This window comes from Bufo bufo, chromosome 4 (genome assembly GCF_905171765.1).
Source record: "Bufo bufo chromosome 4, aBufBuf1.1, whole genome shotgun sequence".
NCBI classification, from domain to species: Eukaryota; Metazoa; Chordata; class Amphibia; order Anura; family Bufonidae; genus Bufo; species Bufo bufo.
In genome coordinates, this window is record NC_053392.1 from 241,650,992 (window position 1) to 241,670,022 (window position 19,031).

The following is a 19,031-nucleotide window of genomic DNA, read 5'->3' on the forward strand; positions in this document are numbered from 1 at the left end:
GTATTTCTGCTCACCACCCATTGTATTGACAACTTTTGGGGCATTGTATGTCGTGTCAGAAAGTGATAGGGCTATATAAGGACAGGTTAGCCTAGGAACGTGGACAGAGTGCACCTACCTTTAAGGTGCATCTCTGGGCTTAGCAGTCTCTTTAAGGGCAAGAATAAGGACAGATATATCCTAATCCTCTGTCCTTATCCGCATAATATTGTCTGTATTTTTGCTAACTGTCCATTGTTTTGATAGCTTTTTGTACTATGGATATCAGGGTCCTGTTTGGACCAAATATTATTATCCTATATATGTAGAATAAAGGTTAAGTTTTAAAGTTGCCCTCAGTGATATACAGATACAACAATGGTCCTTAAAAGGACTTTTGGGTCTCTAACAATTGCACGTAATTTAGCGCAGGTTGCGCTCATAATATATATTTCTGCCAGATACACCAATAGTCCTTAAAAGGAATTTTGGGTCTCTACAATTGCACAAAATTTAGCACAGGTTGCGATAAATATATATATTGCTGCCAGACACAACAATAGTCCTTAAAAGGACTTTTGGGTCTCTACCACCAACCCTGCCTAACAATAAAATAAAATTCAATTACCTGCACTATCTGTCCCTTCTACAGCACAGCTCCCCCTGACTAAGACTGAGCCAAACCACGTGTCATCGGGTGCTTTATAGCACCCAATGACGCGTTCCGGCCAGCCAATCACTGTAATGCCAGTAACCAACATGGCTACGGAATTACAGTGAGTGTCAGTACCTACCTGCACAGTTATTGGCTGCGTAGCAGCCAACAAATGTGCGGGGAGGAGGCTCGAGCATCGCGCTCGAGCACACACAGTATTCGGCCGAACACCGCGATGTGCCGAGCATCACGATGCTCGAGCCGTACTGATGTTCGGCTGAGCATGCTCGCTCAACACTAGATGCTACCAAATTTCTCTGCCTTGCACTGCCTTAGCACAACACAGAAACAAGGGCATCCTGTGAACATTATAGAGCTAGTTTCAGGGGAACTCCCTAATTTTACATCTAAGCGATAAAAGCAACAAAATATCAATGGAAATATATAGGAGATTCTATGTAGTTGCTCTATTTAACCCATGGCTTGATTTTGCAGCAATGATAAGCAGATTACCTGCAGTCCTCTGAACCCTCACCTCTATGGTACAGAAGCTGTTCTCTGTAATCAGTGTTTAAACCATTCTCTTTATGTTTTCAGATGCTGTACCTCCATACATTACTGGAGATTCCACTATTACAACCTTCATGGGGTCCAGTGTTACAGTTCAGTATACGGCCAATGGCACAGGAGTCGTTTTCTCTGAAACTGATGCAACTTCAGATATTAAACTGTATGGTGAGTTATCTCACTTACTATATACCAGATACATGAGACTATATTGCCTTTCGCAAGATATTGCAGTTTGTTATTTGCTTTTGATAATAGGTTGCCCGACCTCTCTATCCTATTCATCATATTTGACTTTTCTTGTGTTACAGTCTGAATGTATGACCCACAAACCTATGTTGTCAATGGGATAAGAGATAATAATATTTAGATAAATTATGATTTTGATAATAATTATGTCTCCATTTGCCAGATCTGCAAGCAAATGAAGCATACAAATCATAAGGATTTGATTTGCCAGTATGAAAGATCATTAGGGTTCTACATATGGTTCACTGTGTCTAGAAAATATATATTTATTATATACTGTGATATGTTGAGATTTTTCTTATCTTTATTTTTTATTTATTCAAAAGAGAATGGAACTTTGACGTGGACACCAACAAAAGGGGAAGGTTTTACGTACAACCTAATAGCAACTGACTCCCAAAATCTGTCATCGACTTTCAATCCGTCCTTTATTGTCTGCAGTTGTAATCTCTCTTCTGAGTGTGACTATAGTATAACATCTAAAGTCAATGGAAGTTCTCTTTCAGTAAGTAGCAGAAAAAGTACCTCACAAGTATTTTCTGTTATTATTTTACAGACTGTTCATAAACAATATAAATTTATGAGGCTAATTTATTACACCTTGCACGCCAGAATTCTTGACTTAAGAAGGTCCAAAAATAGGACTTTTGCAACATTTTGAGGTCACTAGTAGAGTTGAGCGAACACCTGGATGTTCGGGTTCGAGAAGTTCGGCCGAACTTCCCGGAGATGTTCAGGTTCGGGATCCGAACCCGACCCGAACTTCGTCCCGAACCCGAACCCCATTGAAGTCAATGGGGACCCTAACTTTTCGGCACTAAAAAGGCTGTAAAACAGCCCAGGAAAGAGCTAGAGGGCTGCAAAAGGCAGCAACATGTAGGTAAATCCCCTGCAAACAAATGTGGATAGGGAAATGAATAAAAATATAAATAAAATAAATAAAAATTAACCAATATCAATTGGAGAGAGGTCCCATAGCAGAGAATCTGGCTTCACGTCAGCAGAGAATCAGTCTTCATGTTATAGCAGAGAATCAGGCTTCACGTCACCCACCAAAGGAACAGGCCACTGTCACATATTTAGGCCCCGGCACCCAGACAGAGGAGAGAGGTCCCGTAACAGAGAATCTGGCTTCATGTCAGCAGAGAATCAGTCTTCATGTCATAGCAGAGAATCAGGCTTTACGTCACCCACCACTGGAACAGGCCATTGTCACATATTTAGGCCCCGGCACCCAGACAGAGGAGAGAGGTCCCGTAACAAAGAATCTGGCTACATGTCAGCAGAGAATCAGTCTTCATGTTATAGCAGAGAATCAGGCTTCACGTCACCCACCACTGGAACAGGCCACTGTCACATATTTAGGCCCCGGCACACAGACAGAGGAGAGAGGTCCCGTAACAGAGAATCTGGCTTCATGTCAGCAGAGAATGAGTCTTCATGTCATAGCAGAGAATCAGGCTTCACGTCACCCACCACTGGAACAGGCCATTGTCACATATTTAGGACCAGGCACCCAGGCAGAGGAGAGAGGTCCCGTAACAGAGAATCTAGCTTCATGTCAGCAGAGAATCAGTCTTCATGTTATAGCAGAGAATCAGGCTTCACGTCACCCACCACTGGAACAGGCCACTGTCACATATTTAGGCCCCGGCACACAGACAGAGGAGAGAGGTCCCGTAACAGAGAATCTGGCTTCATGTCAGCAGAGAATGAGTCTTCATGTCATAGCAGAGAATCAGGCTTTACGACACCCACCACTGGAACAGGCCATTGTCACATATTTAGGACCAGGCACCCAGGCAGAGGAGAGAGGTCCCGTAACAGAGAATCTGGCTTCATGTCAGCAGAGAATCAGTCTTCATGTCATAGCAGAGAATCAGGCTTCACGTCACGCACCACTGGAACAGGCCACTGTCAGATATTTTTAGGCCCCGGCACCCAGACAGAGGAGAGAGGTCCCGTAACAGAGAATCTGGCTTCATGTCAGCAGAGAATCAGTCTTCATGTTATAGCAGAGAATCAGGCTTCACGTCACCCACCACTGGAACAGGCCACTGTCACATTTTTAGGCCCCGGCACCCAGACAGAGGAGAGAGGTCCCGTAACAGAGAATCTGGCTTCATGTCAGCAGAGAATCAGTCTTCATGTCATAGCAGAGAATCAGGCTTCACGTCACCCACCACTGGAACAGGCCACTGTCACATATTTAGGCCCAGGCACCCAGGCAGAGGAGAGAGGTCCTGTAACAGAGAATCTGGCTTCATGTCAGCACAGAATCAGTCTTCATGTTATAGCAGAGAATCAGGCTTCACGTCACCCACCACTGGAACAGGCCACTGTCACATATTTAGGCCCCGGCACCAGGACAGAGGAGAGAGGTCCCGTAACAGAGAATCTGGCTTCATGTCAGCAGAGAATCAGTCTTCATGTCATAGCAGAGAATCAGGCTTCACGTCACCCACCACTGGAACAGGCCACTGTCAGATATTTTTAGGCCCCGGCACCCAGACAGAGGAGAGGTTCATTCAACTTTGGGTTGCCCCGCAATATAATGGTAAAATGAAAATAAAAATAGGATTGAATGAGGAAGTGCCCTGGAGTACAATAATATATTGTTAAGAGGAGGTAGTTAATGTCTAATCTGCACAAGGGATGGACAGGTCCTATGGGATCCATGCCTGGTTCATTTTTATGAACGTCAGCTTGTCCACATTGGCTGTAGACAGGCGGCTGCGTTTGTCTGTAATGACGCCCCCTGCTTTGCTGAATACACGTTCAGACAAAACGCTGGCCGCCGGGCAGGCCAGCACCTCCAAGGCATAAAAGGCTAGCTCTGGCCACGTGGACAATTTGGAGACCCAGAAGTTGAATGGGGCCGAACCATCAGTCAGTACGTGGAGGGGTGTGCACAGGTACTGTTCCACCATGTTATTGAAATGTTGCCTCCTGCTAACACATTCCCTATCAGGTGGTGGTGCAGTTAGCTGTGGCGTGGTGACAAAACTTTTCCACATCTCTGCCATGCTAACCCTGCCCTCAGAGGAGCTGGCCGTGACACAGCTGCGTTGGCGACCTCTTGCTCCTCCTCTGCCTTCGCCTTGGGCTTCCACTTGTTCCCCTGTGACATTTGGGAATGCTCTCAGTAGCGCGTCTACCAATGTGCGCTTGTACTCGCGCATCTAATTATCACGCTCCAGTGCATGAAGTAAGGTGGGCACATTGTCTTTCTACCGTGGATCCAGCAGGGTGGCAACCCAGTAGTCCGCACACGTTAAAATGTGGGCAACTCTGCTGTCGTTGCGCAGGCACTGCAGCATGTAGTCGCTCATGTGTGCCAGGCTGCCCAGAGGTAAGGACAAGCTGTCCTCTGTGGGAGGCGTATCGTCATCATCCTGCGTTTCCCCCCAGCCACGCACCAGTGATGGGCCCGAGCTGCGTTGGGTGCCAGCCCGCTGTGAACCTGCTTCATCCTCATCCTCCTCCACCTCCTCCTTGTCCTCGTCCTCCTCGTCCTCCAGTAGTGGGCCCTGTCTGGCCACATTTGTACCTGGCCTCTGCTGTTGCAAAAAACCTCCCTCTGAGTCACTTCGAAGAGACTGGCCTGAAAGTGCTAAAAATGACCCCTCTTCCACCTCCTCCCCCTGGGCCACATCCTCTTCCATCATCGCCCTAAGTGTTTTCTCAAGGAGACATAGAAGTGGTATTGTAATGCTGATAACGGCGTCATCGCCACTGGCCATGTTGGTGGAGTACTCGAAACAGCGCAACAGGGCACACAGGTCTCGCATGGAGGCCCAGTCATTGGTGGTGAAGTGGTGCTGTTCCGCAGTGCGACTGACCCGTGCGTGCTGCAGCTGAAACTCCACTATGGCCTGCTGCTGCTCGCAGCATGTGCAAGGTGGAGTTCCACCTGGTGAACACGTCGCATATGAGGCGGTGAGCGGGAAGGCCGAAGTTACGCTGTAGCGCAGACAGGCGAGCAGCGGCAGGATGTGAACGCCGGAAGCGCGAACAGACGGCCTGCACTTTATGCAGCAGCTCTGACATGTCGGGGTAGTTGTGAATGAACTTCTGCACCACCAAATTCAGCACATGCGCCAGGCAAGGGATGTGCGTCAAACCGGCTAGTCCCAGAGCTGCAACGAGATTTCGCCCATTATCGCACACCACCAGGCCGGGCTTGAGGCTCACCGGCAGCAACCACTCGTCGGTCTGTTGTTCCTGTGCGGTGTGGGGCCTGTCCCCCAAACATATGAGTTTCAGAACGGCCTGCTGACGTTTACCCCGGGCTGTGCTGAAGTTGGTGGTGAAGGTGTGTGGCTGACTGGATGAGCAGGTGGAAGAAGAGGAGGAGGAAGCTGAGTAGGAGGAGGAGGAGACAGGAGGCACAGAATGTTGCCCTGCGATCCTTGGCGGCGGAAGGACGTGCGCCAAACAGCTCTTCGCCTGGGGCCCAGCCGCCACTACATTTACCCAGTGTGCAGTTATGGAGATATAGCGTCCCTGGCTGTGCTTAATGGTCCACATATCTGTGGTTAGGTGGACCTTGCCACAGATGGCGTTGCGCAGTGCACACTTGATTTTATCGGATACTTGGTTGTGCAGGGAAGGCACGGCTCTCTTGGAGAAGTAGTGCCGGCTGGGAACAACATACTGTGGGACAGCAAGCGACATGAGCTGTTTGAAGCTGTCTGTGTCCACCAGCCTAAATGACAGCATTTCATAGGCCAGTAGTTTAGAAATGCTGGCATTCAGGGCCAGGGATCGAGGGTGGCTAGGTGGGAATTTACGCTTTCTCTCAAATGTTTGTGAGATGGAGAGCTGAACGCTGCCGTGTGACATGGTTGAGATGCTTGGTGACGCAGGTGGTGGTGTTGGTGGTACATCCCATGTTTGCTGGGCGGCAGGTGCCAACGTTCCTCCAGAGGCGGAGGAAGAGGCCGAGGCGGCGGCAGCAGCAGAAGAGGCCGAGGCGGCAGCAGCAGAAGAGGTAGCAGGGGGAGCCTGAGTGACTTCCTTGTTTTTAAGGTGTTTACTCCACTGCAGTTCATGCTTTGCATGCAGGTGTCTGGTCATGCAGATAGTGCTAAGGTTCAGAACGTTAATGCCTCGCTTCAGGCTCTGATGGCACAGCGTGCAAACCACTCGGGTCTTGTCGTCAGCACATTGTTTGAAGAAGTGCCATGCCAGGGAACTCCTTGAAGCTGCCTTTGGGGTGCTCGGTCCCAGATGGCGGCGGTCAGTAGCAGACGGAGTCTCATGGCGGCGGGTGTTCTGCTTTTGCCCACTGCTCCCTCTTTGTCTTTTGCTACGCTGTTGGCTCGGTCTCACCACTGCCTCTTCCTCCGAACTGTGAAAGTCAGTGGCACAACCTTCATTCCATGTGGGGTCTAGGACCTCTTCGTCCCCTGAATCGTCTTCCACCCAGTCTTGATCCCTGACCTCCTGTTCAGTCTGCACACTGCAGAAAGACGCAGCAGTTGGCACCTGTGTTTCGTCATCATCAGAGACGTGCTGAGGTGGTATTCCCATGTCCTCATCATCAGGAAACATAAGTGGTTGTGCGTTAGTGCATTCTATCTCTTCCACCCCTGGGGAAGGGCTAGGTGGATGCCCTTGGGAAACCCTGCCAGCAGAGTCTTCAAACAGCATAAGAGACTGCTGCATAACTTGAGGCTCAGACAGTTTCCCTGATATGCATGGGGGTGATGTGACAGACTGATGGGCTTGGTTTTCATGCGCCATCTGTGCGCTTTCTGCAGAAGACTGGGTGGGAGATAATGTGAACGTGCTGGATGCACTGTCGGCCACCCAATTGACTAATGCCTGTACCTGCTCAGGCCTTACCATCCTTAGAACGGCATTGGGCCCCACCAAATATGGCTGTAAATTCTGGCGGCTACTGGGACCTGAGGTAGTTGGTACACTAGGACGTGTGGCTGTGGCAGAACGGCCACGTCCTCTCCCAGCACCAGAGGGTCCACTAACACCACCACGACCATGTCCGCGTCCCTTACTAGATGTTTTCCTCATTGTTACCGTTCACCACAATAAGAAAAATATTATTCGGGCCAATGTATTGAATTAAAATTCAGGCCTTTTTTTACAGACACCTAACACTAAGTCTATCTGGCTATCTATTTAGGTACCGTATTACACTAATACACGCACACCAGTAATGACAGATTTAGCTGAATATAAATTTGAGGCCTATTATTTAGGCGCTGGGTGACAGGTATACGTTTAATCACAGAATTAGACTTGGATCTGCACTGCAGCGTGTGTGTGAAGTTTTTGAGAATTACCCTATCAGTACCTTGAATCTAATATACCCTTTTAGGGATAGATTTAAAGTAGGCCTGATACAGCAGAAACCACTAATTTTGAGAATTGCAAATTTGGGAATTGTTTTTCAACCCAGAACAAAAACTGTGCTTTGACGGTCACTAAAAATAACTTGACCAGCTAAAGCAGTAATGACAGATTTGGATTAATATAAATGTGAGGCCTATTTTTTAGGCGCTGGGTGACAGGCTCAACTTGCCCCTGATGTAGTATATGGCCAAAAAATAACCACACTATTGATGGTTAAATGCACTTGATGAAAGCTTGAGCCTGATGTAAGATATAGCAAAAAATAACCACACTATTGATGGTTAAATGCACTTGGGTGACAAGGTCAGCTTGCCCCTGATGTAGTATATGGCCAAAAAATAACCACACTATTGATGGTTAATTGCACTTGATGAAAGCTTGACCCTGATGTAGGATATAGCAAAAAATAACCACACTATTGATGGTTAAATGTACTTGGTGGCAGCTTGTGCTGGCGCACAAGCAAGCCACAAAATGGCCGCCGATCACCCAAGAAAAAAGTGACTGAAAAACGCTCTGGGCACCCTAAAAACACTGAGCAATTGAATAGCAGCAGTTCAATGATCCACAGCTGTAGATCGATCACTGAATGAAGTCTTTTGAAGTAGTTAACTAGCCTAATCTCGCCCTAACGTCGCAGCTGCAACCTCTCCCTACACTTGTATCAGCAGAGTGACGTGCAGCGCTACGTGACCCAAGCTTATATAGAGGCTGGGTCACATGCTGCACTGGCCAATCACAGCCATGCCAATAGTAGGCATGGCTGTGATGGCCTCTTGGGGCAAGTAGTATGATGCTTGTTGATTGGCTGCTTTGCAGCCTTTCAAAAAGCGCCAAGAAAGCGCCGAACACCGAACCCGAACCCGGACTTTTTTGAAAATGTTCGGGTTCGGGTCCGTGTCACGGACACCCCAAAATTCGGTACGAACCCGAACTATACAGTTCAGGTTTGCTCATCCCTAGTCACTAGCTAAAAAAAAATTTTGATTTTTTATTTTGTTTTGCCATTTTATGCCTTATTCGCATGTCAGTATTTTGGTTAGTGATTTCCATCAGTGATTGTGAACCAAAACCAGGTGCGGCTCTATAAACAGAACAGGAGCAGATCTTTCCCTTATATCTTATGTCGGTGGAGGCTTCAATCCTGGTTTTGACTCACAATCACTGATGGAAATTATTGACCAAAACACTGACGTGTGAATGAGGCTTTACAGTACACCACTCTAGTTTTGAAAAGTGGGTGTGATTAGGTAGGTTATTTTTACTCCAGATTTAGCAACTAATTTATCAATTGTGAGTTTTTAAAAAGTCACAAAAAAACTCACTCCAGTAGGAGGGTGAAGTAGGAAAAGTGGTATAGCATTTCTAGACTAAAGTGTTATAACTAAATTATCAATGTGCAACATTTGATAAATTTGGTGCAAAGCACACCATCGCAGACTCAATTACAACTAACTTCAAATATTCCCCTCATAATAAATGCCCCTATGATTCTCTTTTCCATGCACTATTATGTATACAGAGCGGGTAGATCCTTTAGCATTACACACATGCATGTATTCTTACTATAAGTTCCAATGATATACCAGCCCAAAAGAGCACTAAAGAATTTTCTTGGGAATCCGGTTCTGGCACAAAAAAGTGTTGCAGCTATGTCATAAATATTGTGTTAAAGGGGCTATATCATGAAGACAACTCCTGCCTGTATGACATATAGGTTATATGATATCATACAGGGGGTTCCCTTGCTTAGGAAGCACCTTTGTGAGCTAGTATTGAGAGCCAATCTCTATGAGTGTTTCCCATTCTGGCAGACTCAAGCCATGCTTGTATTGGCCAGTCATTGAAATGACCACCATGTAATACTACATTCCCTTGTAGTGACCGATGCAGAGTGATACATATCTGGATGGCTATGACTTCCTCTAGCAAAATAAGCTGTTTGCTACAAGTGCCAGGGAAGGACTTGATCAGCTGATTACTTTGGAGACTGAATTCTGAAAGGCATTGTCTCTGAATACTGTCATTCTGGTCTACAATGCTGTAAATTATAACTAGGGGTGAGCAAATCAAGTTTCGGATCCAAGATCCAAAGTCGATTCATTCCAAAACTTTGTTTTAATGCTCTACGGAGACCTGTCTCCGTACAGCCTTAAAATATATGTGCTTCAGAGAGGCAAAATTCATTAAGTCCGAAGTCGCACGAGACTTTGATAAATAACATTGGGTTTTGCTTACATGACTTCAAAAACATATTAAAACAGGAATATGACGTCGGCTTCGGTACTGGCTGGTACCTCGGTACCGAAGCCAACTTCGGATTCCTGTTTTAAAATGTTTTTAAAGCCCAAAGTTATTCACCGAAGTCTTGCGCGATTTAGGAATTTTGCCTCATTGAAGCACATGCATTTAAAGGGGTTATCCAAGGATTAATGTTAAAAATGAAAATCAGACATCACATAGTACATGGCAATCTCTTTCTAACAAAGCTAGAACCAGCCCTGTACCTCACATGGATCCAGAGATTTCCTCATTCATTGCTCTGCTAGAGTTATATCAAGCTGAAAGCTCAAGGGGAGTGTCTTTTCTGCTGCAGCTAAGGGGGCGTGTCCATGCTCTCCCCATCACAACTCAGGAGGTAGATGAAAGATAAAACTGAGCATGTGCGACCATCTCAGTGAGCCGGACAAAGAAATAAGAAAAAGAACAAAGAGCAGGAGGCGCTATACAGATACATTTTATTGAACAACTCAGTGGCTATGCTAAATTATTAATTACATGCAGTTACAAAAGTATTCAGAGTCAGGAGCTGGTTTAAAAACTGTACAGTATTTTTGGTGGAACAACCCCTTTAATGTATCCTGTCTCCGTACAGCATTAAAACGAAGTTTTGGAATGAATCTTGGATCTGAAGCTCGATTCGCTCACCCCTAATTAAAACCATAAATTAACAATAATTGTCAAACTGATTTCAATAATATATACTTTATTCCATTGATGAGCTGAAGAAGTTATTTCCACCCCAAATTGATCTTTGGAGCCATCTAAAATCTTTTGTATATGGCCAGCTTTCAACCAAAAGATCATTTATTGGGTGAAACTGAAATAAAGTCTGTCAGCAGTAAATTTCTTGTTCAACCATCCACAATACCGTGTAAGGCTAACTCAGCTGAGTGTAATGATACCTTTCACTTAGTGGTCCGTTGCTTCATTCAGGAGAAAAGCACTTCTAATCCATATGCATATAAGCAAGCCAAGCCTCTCTGTGCCTTTTTGCTCCTCTTGCTTCCTCTTTCACCCCCTTCCTCTCCATGATAGACAGAAGCAAGTAAGGCCGAGTTCACACTTCAGTTACATGATCAGTTATTCCCATCAGTTATTGTGAGCTAAAAACAGTAGTGAAACCTACACAGAGATAAGGTATAATGGAATGGTTATCTCCTGTTTTCTGTTTTTGGACCAGCACTTGGTTTTGGCTCACAATAACAGATGAAAATAACTGACCGAATAACTGGTGTGAACTCGGACTATGCATGGAACTGGCCCTATGAATCAAGATGGAGAGGGAGGGGCTGGCAGAGGAAGCAGGAGGAGTAAGGGTTCACAGAGTCTTGGGCCCAACCTTGATGCACTTAAAGGGTTTCTATCACTTCGTTTCACCTATTTAGCTTTCAGACACTAGCGATCCGCTAGTGTCTGCTCTATTTAACCACCCTAATATAAGAGCTTATTGTCCTGCCGTTTAGCTAAAAAAATAACTTATATAGATATGCAAATGAGCCTCTAGGTGCTATGGGGGCGTGATTAGCACCTAGAGGCTCCGTCTACCTTAACAAACTGCCGCCGCCCAGCGCGTCCCTCCAGCCCGCCCATCTCCTCCGGAATGCGATGCTCCTCGTATTCGGCGCATGCGCAGTGAATGTCTGATCGCTTCCCTGCTCAGACATCTCCACTGCGCCTGCGCCGATGACGTCATAGTGCTCCGAGGAACAGGCGCAGTGGAGATGTCTGAGCAGGGAAGCGGTCAGACATTCACTGCGCATGCGCCGAATACGAGGAGCATCGCATTCCGGAGGAGATGGGCGGGCTGGTGGGACGCGCTGGGCGGCGGCAGTTTGTTAAGGTAGACGGAGCCTCTAGGTGCTAATCACGCCCCCATAGCACCTAGAGGCTCATTTGCATATCTATATAAGTTATTTTTTTAGCTAAACGGCAGGACAATAAGCTCTTATATTAGGATGGTTAGATAAAGCAGACACTAGCGGATCGCTAGTGTCTGAAAGCTAAATAGGTGAAACAAAGTGATAGAAACCCTTTAACTGTTTATTTGTATATTTCTCCAGAAAAAGCAAGGGATAGCTAAGTAAGAGGTATCATTACATTCAGCTGAGCTAGTTCTACAAGATGATGTGCCTGGTCTAACAGTGAATTTCCTGGTAACTAGTGATGAGCGGCAGGGGCAATCGATTCGCCCGCGTGCATGTACGCACGCACTATTAGCTACATAAGTGATGAAAATGGTTGGCTGCAACTTTCGAGATAGTGAGGAAGAACTTCTGATCACGGTAAGTAATCGTACATTACAGCACTGTTTTAGATTAAAATTCAATGCATGTCATAACAATAGCTTTATATGCAGATAGAGTTTTTCTAAGTATTTTCTAAGAATATTTTAGCGCAATACATACAACTTCACCTTTAATCAGGTCTTACAACATAATACTTATTGTTGAACTTAGTATTGTTGGGACATCACAGCACTATTTCTGTAGCATGTATGTATGGACAGCAGAGAAATCTCTCTCACATGCACACTGCACATTTATTTTCCTGCCACACACTATAACCTATACTATCTAACACTAACTATCTGGATTATATATTTCAGCTATCTCTCTAACCTACACTACACCCTGCACTGGATCCTATCAGTTATTCAGCTACACAATTCCCTATTACTATCTAACACTAACTATCTGCAATATTTATATGCGAATTGGAATGCAATTTGAAAAAGCACAGCACAGTATTTAAGCTCCTCTCTCTCTCACATGAAACTCCAAAAAATGCCTGCTGGGGAGTGTCTTAATTTATATAGTGAAGGGGTAGGAAACTTTTCTATTGGTTGCTAGGGATGTTGCTAAGCTGTGACAAAGCCTTCTCATTGGCCCACAAACTAGAAGAAGGGAGGGATGATCACCTGATGTGTACTGTGTTAAAAAAAAAACATATATATATATATATATATTGCGAATTCTCGAAGTGCCGATTATTATTATTATTATTTATTTATTATTAAAGCGCCATTCATTCCATAGAGCTGTACACATGATAAGAGGTGCACATACATAATACAGACAAGTGCACTAATCATAGACAAGACGAATTACAAACTGGTACAGAAGGAGAGAGCGCCCTGCCTGTGAGGGCTTACAATCTACATGGTATGGGAGAAGGACACAGTAGGTGCGGGTGAAGTTGGTCATGGCGGTATAGAGGCAGCAGGGTCACTGATTGTAGGCTTGTCTGAAAAGGTGGGTTTTCAGGTTTCTTTTGAAGGATTCCAATGTAGGTGAGAGTCTGATATGTTGGGGTAGCGAGTTCCAGAGTATGGGGGATGCACGGGAGAAATCTTGGAGTCGATTGTGGGAAGAGGCGATAAGAGGAGAGGAGAGAAGGAGGTCTTGTGAGGATCGGAGAGAGCGTGTGGGGGTATATCGGGAAAGTAGATCAGAAATGTAGGGAGGGGACAGGTTATGGACGGCCTTGTATTTATTCGTAATACGAATATTCGCGCTCAACACTACTGGTAACAGACTCCATTTAACAGTTAACAAGAAATCAGCAGCATTTGAACATTTTGGATAATTGGATGAAAGATCTTTCTTAGAAAGAGAAATCTTTCATCCATCACCTGGTTTCATTGAACATGTATGGTCAGTTTGAGCAACTGTAATGACCAATAAAGACTATTATGTGTATGGCCGTGTCTGTGAAAACATCGTTCACCAGATGATTGTTCAACCATCAACCTACTACTATCTAATGTGAATGGCCACCTTGTAGTCTTTGTTTATGACATGGAAATTGGTAAGGTCATGGTTTACAGTGTGACTGTACTTTCTTTGATGTGACCATAATATCTGCTTATGCTGTGTGGGGTCATATTTAGATGAACATGACATGCAGATGGAGGTCATATCCATATACAGTACTTCTGCGTAGCCTTATGTGTCTACACAGTTTCTGGCTGCATCATATTACTTTAGGGAATATATGATGTGTTTTATTCTTACGTCAGTTTTGCTGAAAGCAGCATTGCCAAAGCTGTATTTGTACAGAGAGATTTCCCTCCTGGAGTGAGAAATGCAAAGGTTTGAATACATTTTACTGTGTGTAAACCCAGCATGCCCACTTTTCACTAAACTTTCACAAACTGAAATCCTTGGTGCAAAATGTTTTAATTTCTGGGCCAAATGGTTAAAAATATGTGACCGACAGTGGATAAGGGTACTTTCACACTTGTGTCAATGTTTTCCAGTATTGAGTTCCGTCCTAGGGGCTCAATAATACCAGGAAAAAAATGATCAGTTTTATCCTAATGCATTCTGAATGGAAAGCAATCCGTTCTGGATGCATCAGGATGTCTTCAGTTCAGTCCTTTTACGGTATTTGGATGGAGAATTAACCGCAGCATGCTGCATTTTTCTCTCCGGCCAAAAGTCCCGAACACTTGCCGGAATGCCGGATCCGCCATTTTTTTCCATTGGAATGTATTAGTGCCGGATCTGGCATTAAAATTGCCGCATTGACAGATATGGTCTTCCGGCCTGCGCATGAGCAGACCTTTAAAAATGAAAAAAATAAATAAATACCTGATCCGTTTTACTGGATGACACCGGAGAGACGGATCCGGTATTACAATGCATTTGTGAGACGAATCTGCATCCAGATCCATCTACAAATGGTTTCCGTTTGCATACAGATTGCCGGCGATGGAACTGCCTGCCGGAATCCAGCAACGCAAGTTTGAAAGTACCCGAATACATCATTTTGAAGTAAAATGCACCAGATAAACTGGCAAATAAATACATGTGGACCATTGGGTATTTACAATATAAATCAGATTTTTTTTAACTTAATCTTTTATCTTAACTAATTAAAGATCACAAGCTGCAACTGCACTAATAATTCCACTGGAGAGTTCTGTGAAATTCCACCTAATCTGTGTGCTCAAGGATGTTTCCCTGGTGTACCATGTGACAATGAAACTGGTTGCGGAGACTGTCCTACTGGTTTCACTGGAGATGGAGTACATTGTTCAGGTAAAGCATTTAGCTTTCTTTGTGGTAAATTATATGGTAAAGTGTTCTCTAATACCTGACTGATGTACTGATCTTGTATTGCCATCTATCCATCCACAGATATAGATGAATGTGTAAGTAGTAGCCCATGTTCACCGAATGCAGTGTGTGAAAATACCCCAGGGACCTATAATTGTACCTGCAAAGAGGGATTTATGGGTGAGTATTCACTGTGAGCTTAATAACAGGGTACAAGTACATATGTGTAATCAGTGCCCCGTCTTCTGTATTTAAAAAGAAAAACTAACATCTAGTCTAGTCCTTGTTTCATACATGTGCACAGATAATCAGTGATGTAGAAAGATAGATGGATAGATAGATAGATAGATAGATAGATAGACTGAACAAAAATATAAACGCAACACTTTCGGTTTTGCTCCCATTTTGCATGAGCTGAACTCAAAGATCTGTAACATTTTCTACATACACAAAAGACCCATTACTCTCAAATATTGTTCACAAATCTGTCAAAAATCTATGTTTTCCATCTTGCCTTTTTTCCTTCATATTTTTATATGCAATAAAATTGATATTATTTTTGATACATTATTTCCACTGGCTTTTTTTGTTATGACATTGTGTGTTGTCCCAGGTGGAGTGTTGCGCTGTCGACTATAGACAGAGAGGTTTTTGTAGGTTTAATAATGTCACCCATTGAGCATGTTTGGGATGCTCTGGATCGTCGTATACAACAGCTTGTTCCAGTTCCTGCCAATATTCTGCAACTTCGCACAGCTATTGAAGAGTAGTAGTTCAACATTCCACAGGCCACAATCAACAACCTGTTCAACTCTATGCGATGGAGATGTGTTGCACTGCGTGATGCAAATGTTGATCGCACCAGATTCTGACTGGTTTTCTAACCCCCCCCCCCCGTAAGGTAAAATTGTGCACATTTCAGAGTGATCTTTTATTGTGGGCAGTCTAGAGAAATAAACATTCATTGCAAGGGACACAACTCTGGTAGACATTCCTGCAGTCAGCATGCCAATCGCGCGCTCCATCAAATGTTGCGACATCTGTGGTATTGTGCTACGTGATAAATTTGCACATTTCAGAGTGGCCTTTTATAGTGGGCAGTCTAAGGCACACCTGTGCAATATTCATGCTGTCTAATCAGCACATTGATATGCCACACCTGTGAGGTTGGATAGATTATCTCGGCAAAGGAGAAATGCTGACTTACACAGATTTAGACAGATTTGTGAACAATATTGAGAGTAATGGGTATTTTGTGTATGTAGAAAATGTTTCAGATCTTTGAGTTTAGCTCATGCAAAATAGAAGCAAAACTGAAAGTATTTTGTTTATATTTTTGTTCAGTGTAGATAGATATAATTAGATAGATAGATACAAAGTTAGACAGAAAAATAGATAAATAGATATAGGTAAAAAAATAAATCCAGTCAGCAAAGGAAGCAATATGGAGAATCACAATACATTAGTAAGTGTCTTGTAATAACTTTGTCTTTATGATAAAAGCCATTTGCTGATGTGAGACAACCCCTTTAAGGTCCTGTAGATTTCTCAGTAGTTTGCCCATAACTAGTGCATTGAAATATTTCGTCTCATATCTGGATGTGCTAATGTCTGCATAACTGATTGCCTAACAGATGTAGATTAATAACTTTTTATTTTCACTTAAATCTTCAGTGTTATATCCCTCAGTTAACTGTAAAACACTTAATATTGATTAGGTAATGGAACCCATTGTGAAGATATCGATGAATGTAACAACAAACCCTGTTCACCTAATGCCATCTGCAATAATACAATAGGAAATCACACCTGTACCTGTAAGGATGGATTCACAGGTGAGAAAATGGACTGATCGTCTTATATTAACTGCTTGTAAAGAAAGTGTTATTGTCCTGCTCTACTCAATATCAGTGAGAGTAAATAAGACCATAAGTAACTACATACTGTATATAGATAATGCAAGTAGCATATGTGCTGCAAAGAGTCATAGATAAAAGAAGGTTAATATAGTATAATACTAAGGGTACTTTGACACTAGCATTTTTGCTGGATTTGGCAGGGTTCAGCAAAAACGCTTCCGTTACTGATAACACAACCATCCGCATCTGTTATGAATGGATGCAGTTGTACACTGACCAAAAATATAAACGCAACACTTTCGGTTTTGCTCCCATTTTGCATGAGCTGAACTCAAAGATCTGAAACATTTTCTACATACACAAAAGACCCATTACTCTCAAATATTGTTCACAAATCTGTCAAAATCTGTGTTAGTGAGCACTTCTCCTTTGCCGAGATAATCCATTCCATCTCATAGGTGTGGCAGCCGCATATCAAGGCCCATTGTTGTCCCATTCATCCACGACATCAGCTAATGTTGCAGCATGATAATGCACGGCCCCATATTGCAAGTATCTGTACACAATTCCTGGAAGCTGAAAACATCCCAGTTCTTGCATAGCCAGCATACTCACCGGACATGTCACCCATTGAGCATGTTTGGGATGCTATGGATCGGCGTATATGACAGCGTGTTCCAGTTCCTGCCAATATTCTGCAACTTCGCACAGCTATTGAAGAGGAGTGAACCAACATTCCACAGGCCACAATCAACAAACTGATCAACTCTATGCGATGGAGATGTGTTGCACTGCATGAGGCAAATGGTGGCCACACCAGATACTGACTGGTTTTCTAACCCGCCCCCTTCCCCCCCCCCCCCCCCCCCTGTAAAGCAAAAAAAAGTGCACATTTCAGAGTGGACTTTTATTGTGGGCAGTCTAAGGCTCACCTGTTCAATATTCATGCGGTCTAATCAGCACCTTGATATGCCACACCTGTGAGGTGGGATGGATTATTTCGACAAAGGAGAAGTGCTCACTAAAACAGATTTTGACAGATTTGTGATCAATATTTGAGAGTTTTGGGCATTTTGGGTATGTAGAGTTCAGCTCATGCAAAATGGGAGCAAAGCCGAATGTGTTGCGTTTATATTTTTGTTCATTGTAGATAGATGTTATTAGCTAGATAGATAGATACAAAGTTAGACAGGCAGATAGATAAATAGATATAGGTAAAAAAATTAATCCAGTCAGCAAAGGAAGCAATATGGAGAATCATAATACATTAGTAAGTGTCTTGTAATAACTTTGTCTTCATGATAAATGCCATTTGCTGATGTGAGACAACCCCTTTAAGGTCCTGTAGCTTTCTCAGTAGTTTGCCCATAACTAGCGCATTGAAATATTTTGTCTCATATCTGGATGTGCTAATGTCTGCAGAACTGATTGCCTAATAGATGTAGATTAATAACTTTTTATTTTCACATCTACCTTTAGTGTTATATTCCTCAATTAACTGTGAAGCACTTGATATTGATTAGGTAATGGAACCCATTGTGAAGATATCGATGAATGTAAGAACAATCCCTGTTCACCTAATGCCATCTGCAATAATACAATAGGAAATTACACCTGTACCTGTAAGGATGGATTCACAGGTGAGAAAATGGACTGATCGCCTTATATTAACTGCTTGTAAAGAAAGTGTTATTGTCCTGCTTTTCTCAATATCAGTGAGAGTAAATAAGACCATAAGTAACTACATACTGTATATAGATAATACAAGAAACATATGTGCTGCAAAGAGTCATAGATAAAAGAAGGTTACTATAGTATAATACTAAGGGTACTTTGACACTAGCATTTTTGCTGGATTTGGCAGGGTTCAGCAAAAACGCTTCCGTTACTGATAACACAACCATCCGCATCTGTTATGAATGGATGCAGTTGTACACTGACCAAAAATATAAACGCAACACTTTCGGTTTTGCTCCCATTTTGCATGAGCTGAACTGAAAG

The 19,031-nt window shown here is 43.6% G+C and overlaps 1 protein-coding gene across 1 annotated transcript in view; it reads left to right on the forward strand.

Moving 5' to 3' along the window:
* LOC120999139 overlaps positions 1–19,031 on the forward strand; it is a 260,278-nt gene that overhangs the window by 150,878 nt on the left and 90,369 nt on the right. Inside the window, exons 49-52 of the mRNA XM_040430012.1 lie at positions 1,232–1,369; positions 1,777–1,955; positions 14,994–15,153; positions 18,575–18,670. Of these exons, the coding sequence (XP_040285946.1) occupies positions 1,232–1,369; positions 1,777–1,955; positions 14,994–15,153; positions 18,575–18,670 (573 nt within the window). The remainder of the gene's footprint in view (positions 1–1,231; positions 1,370–1,776; positions 1,956–14,993; positions 15,154–18,574; positions 18,671–19,031) is intronic.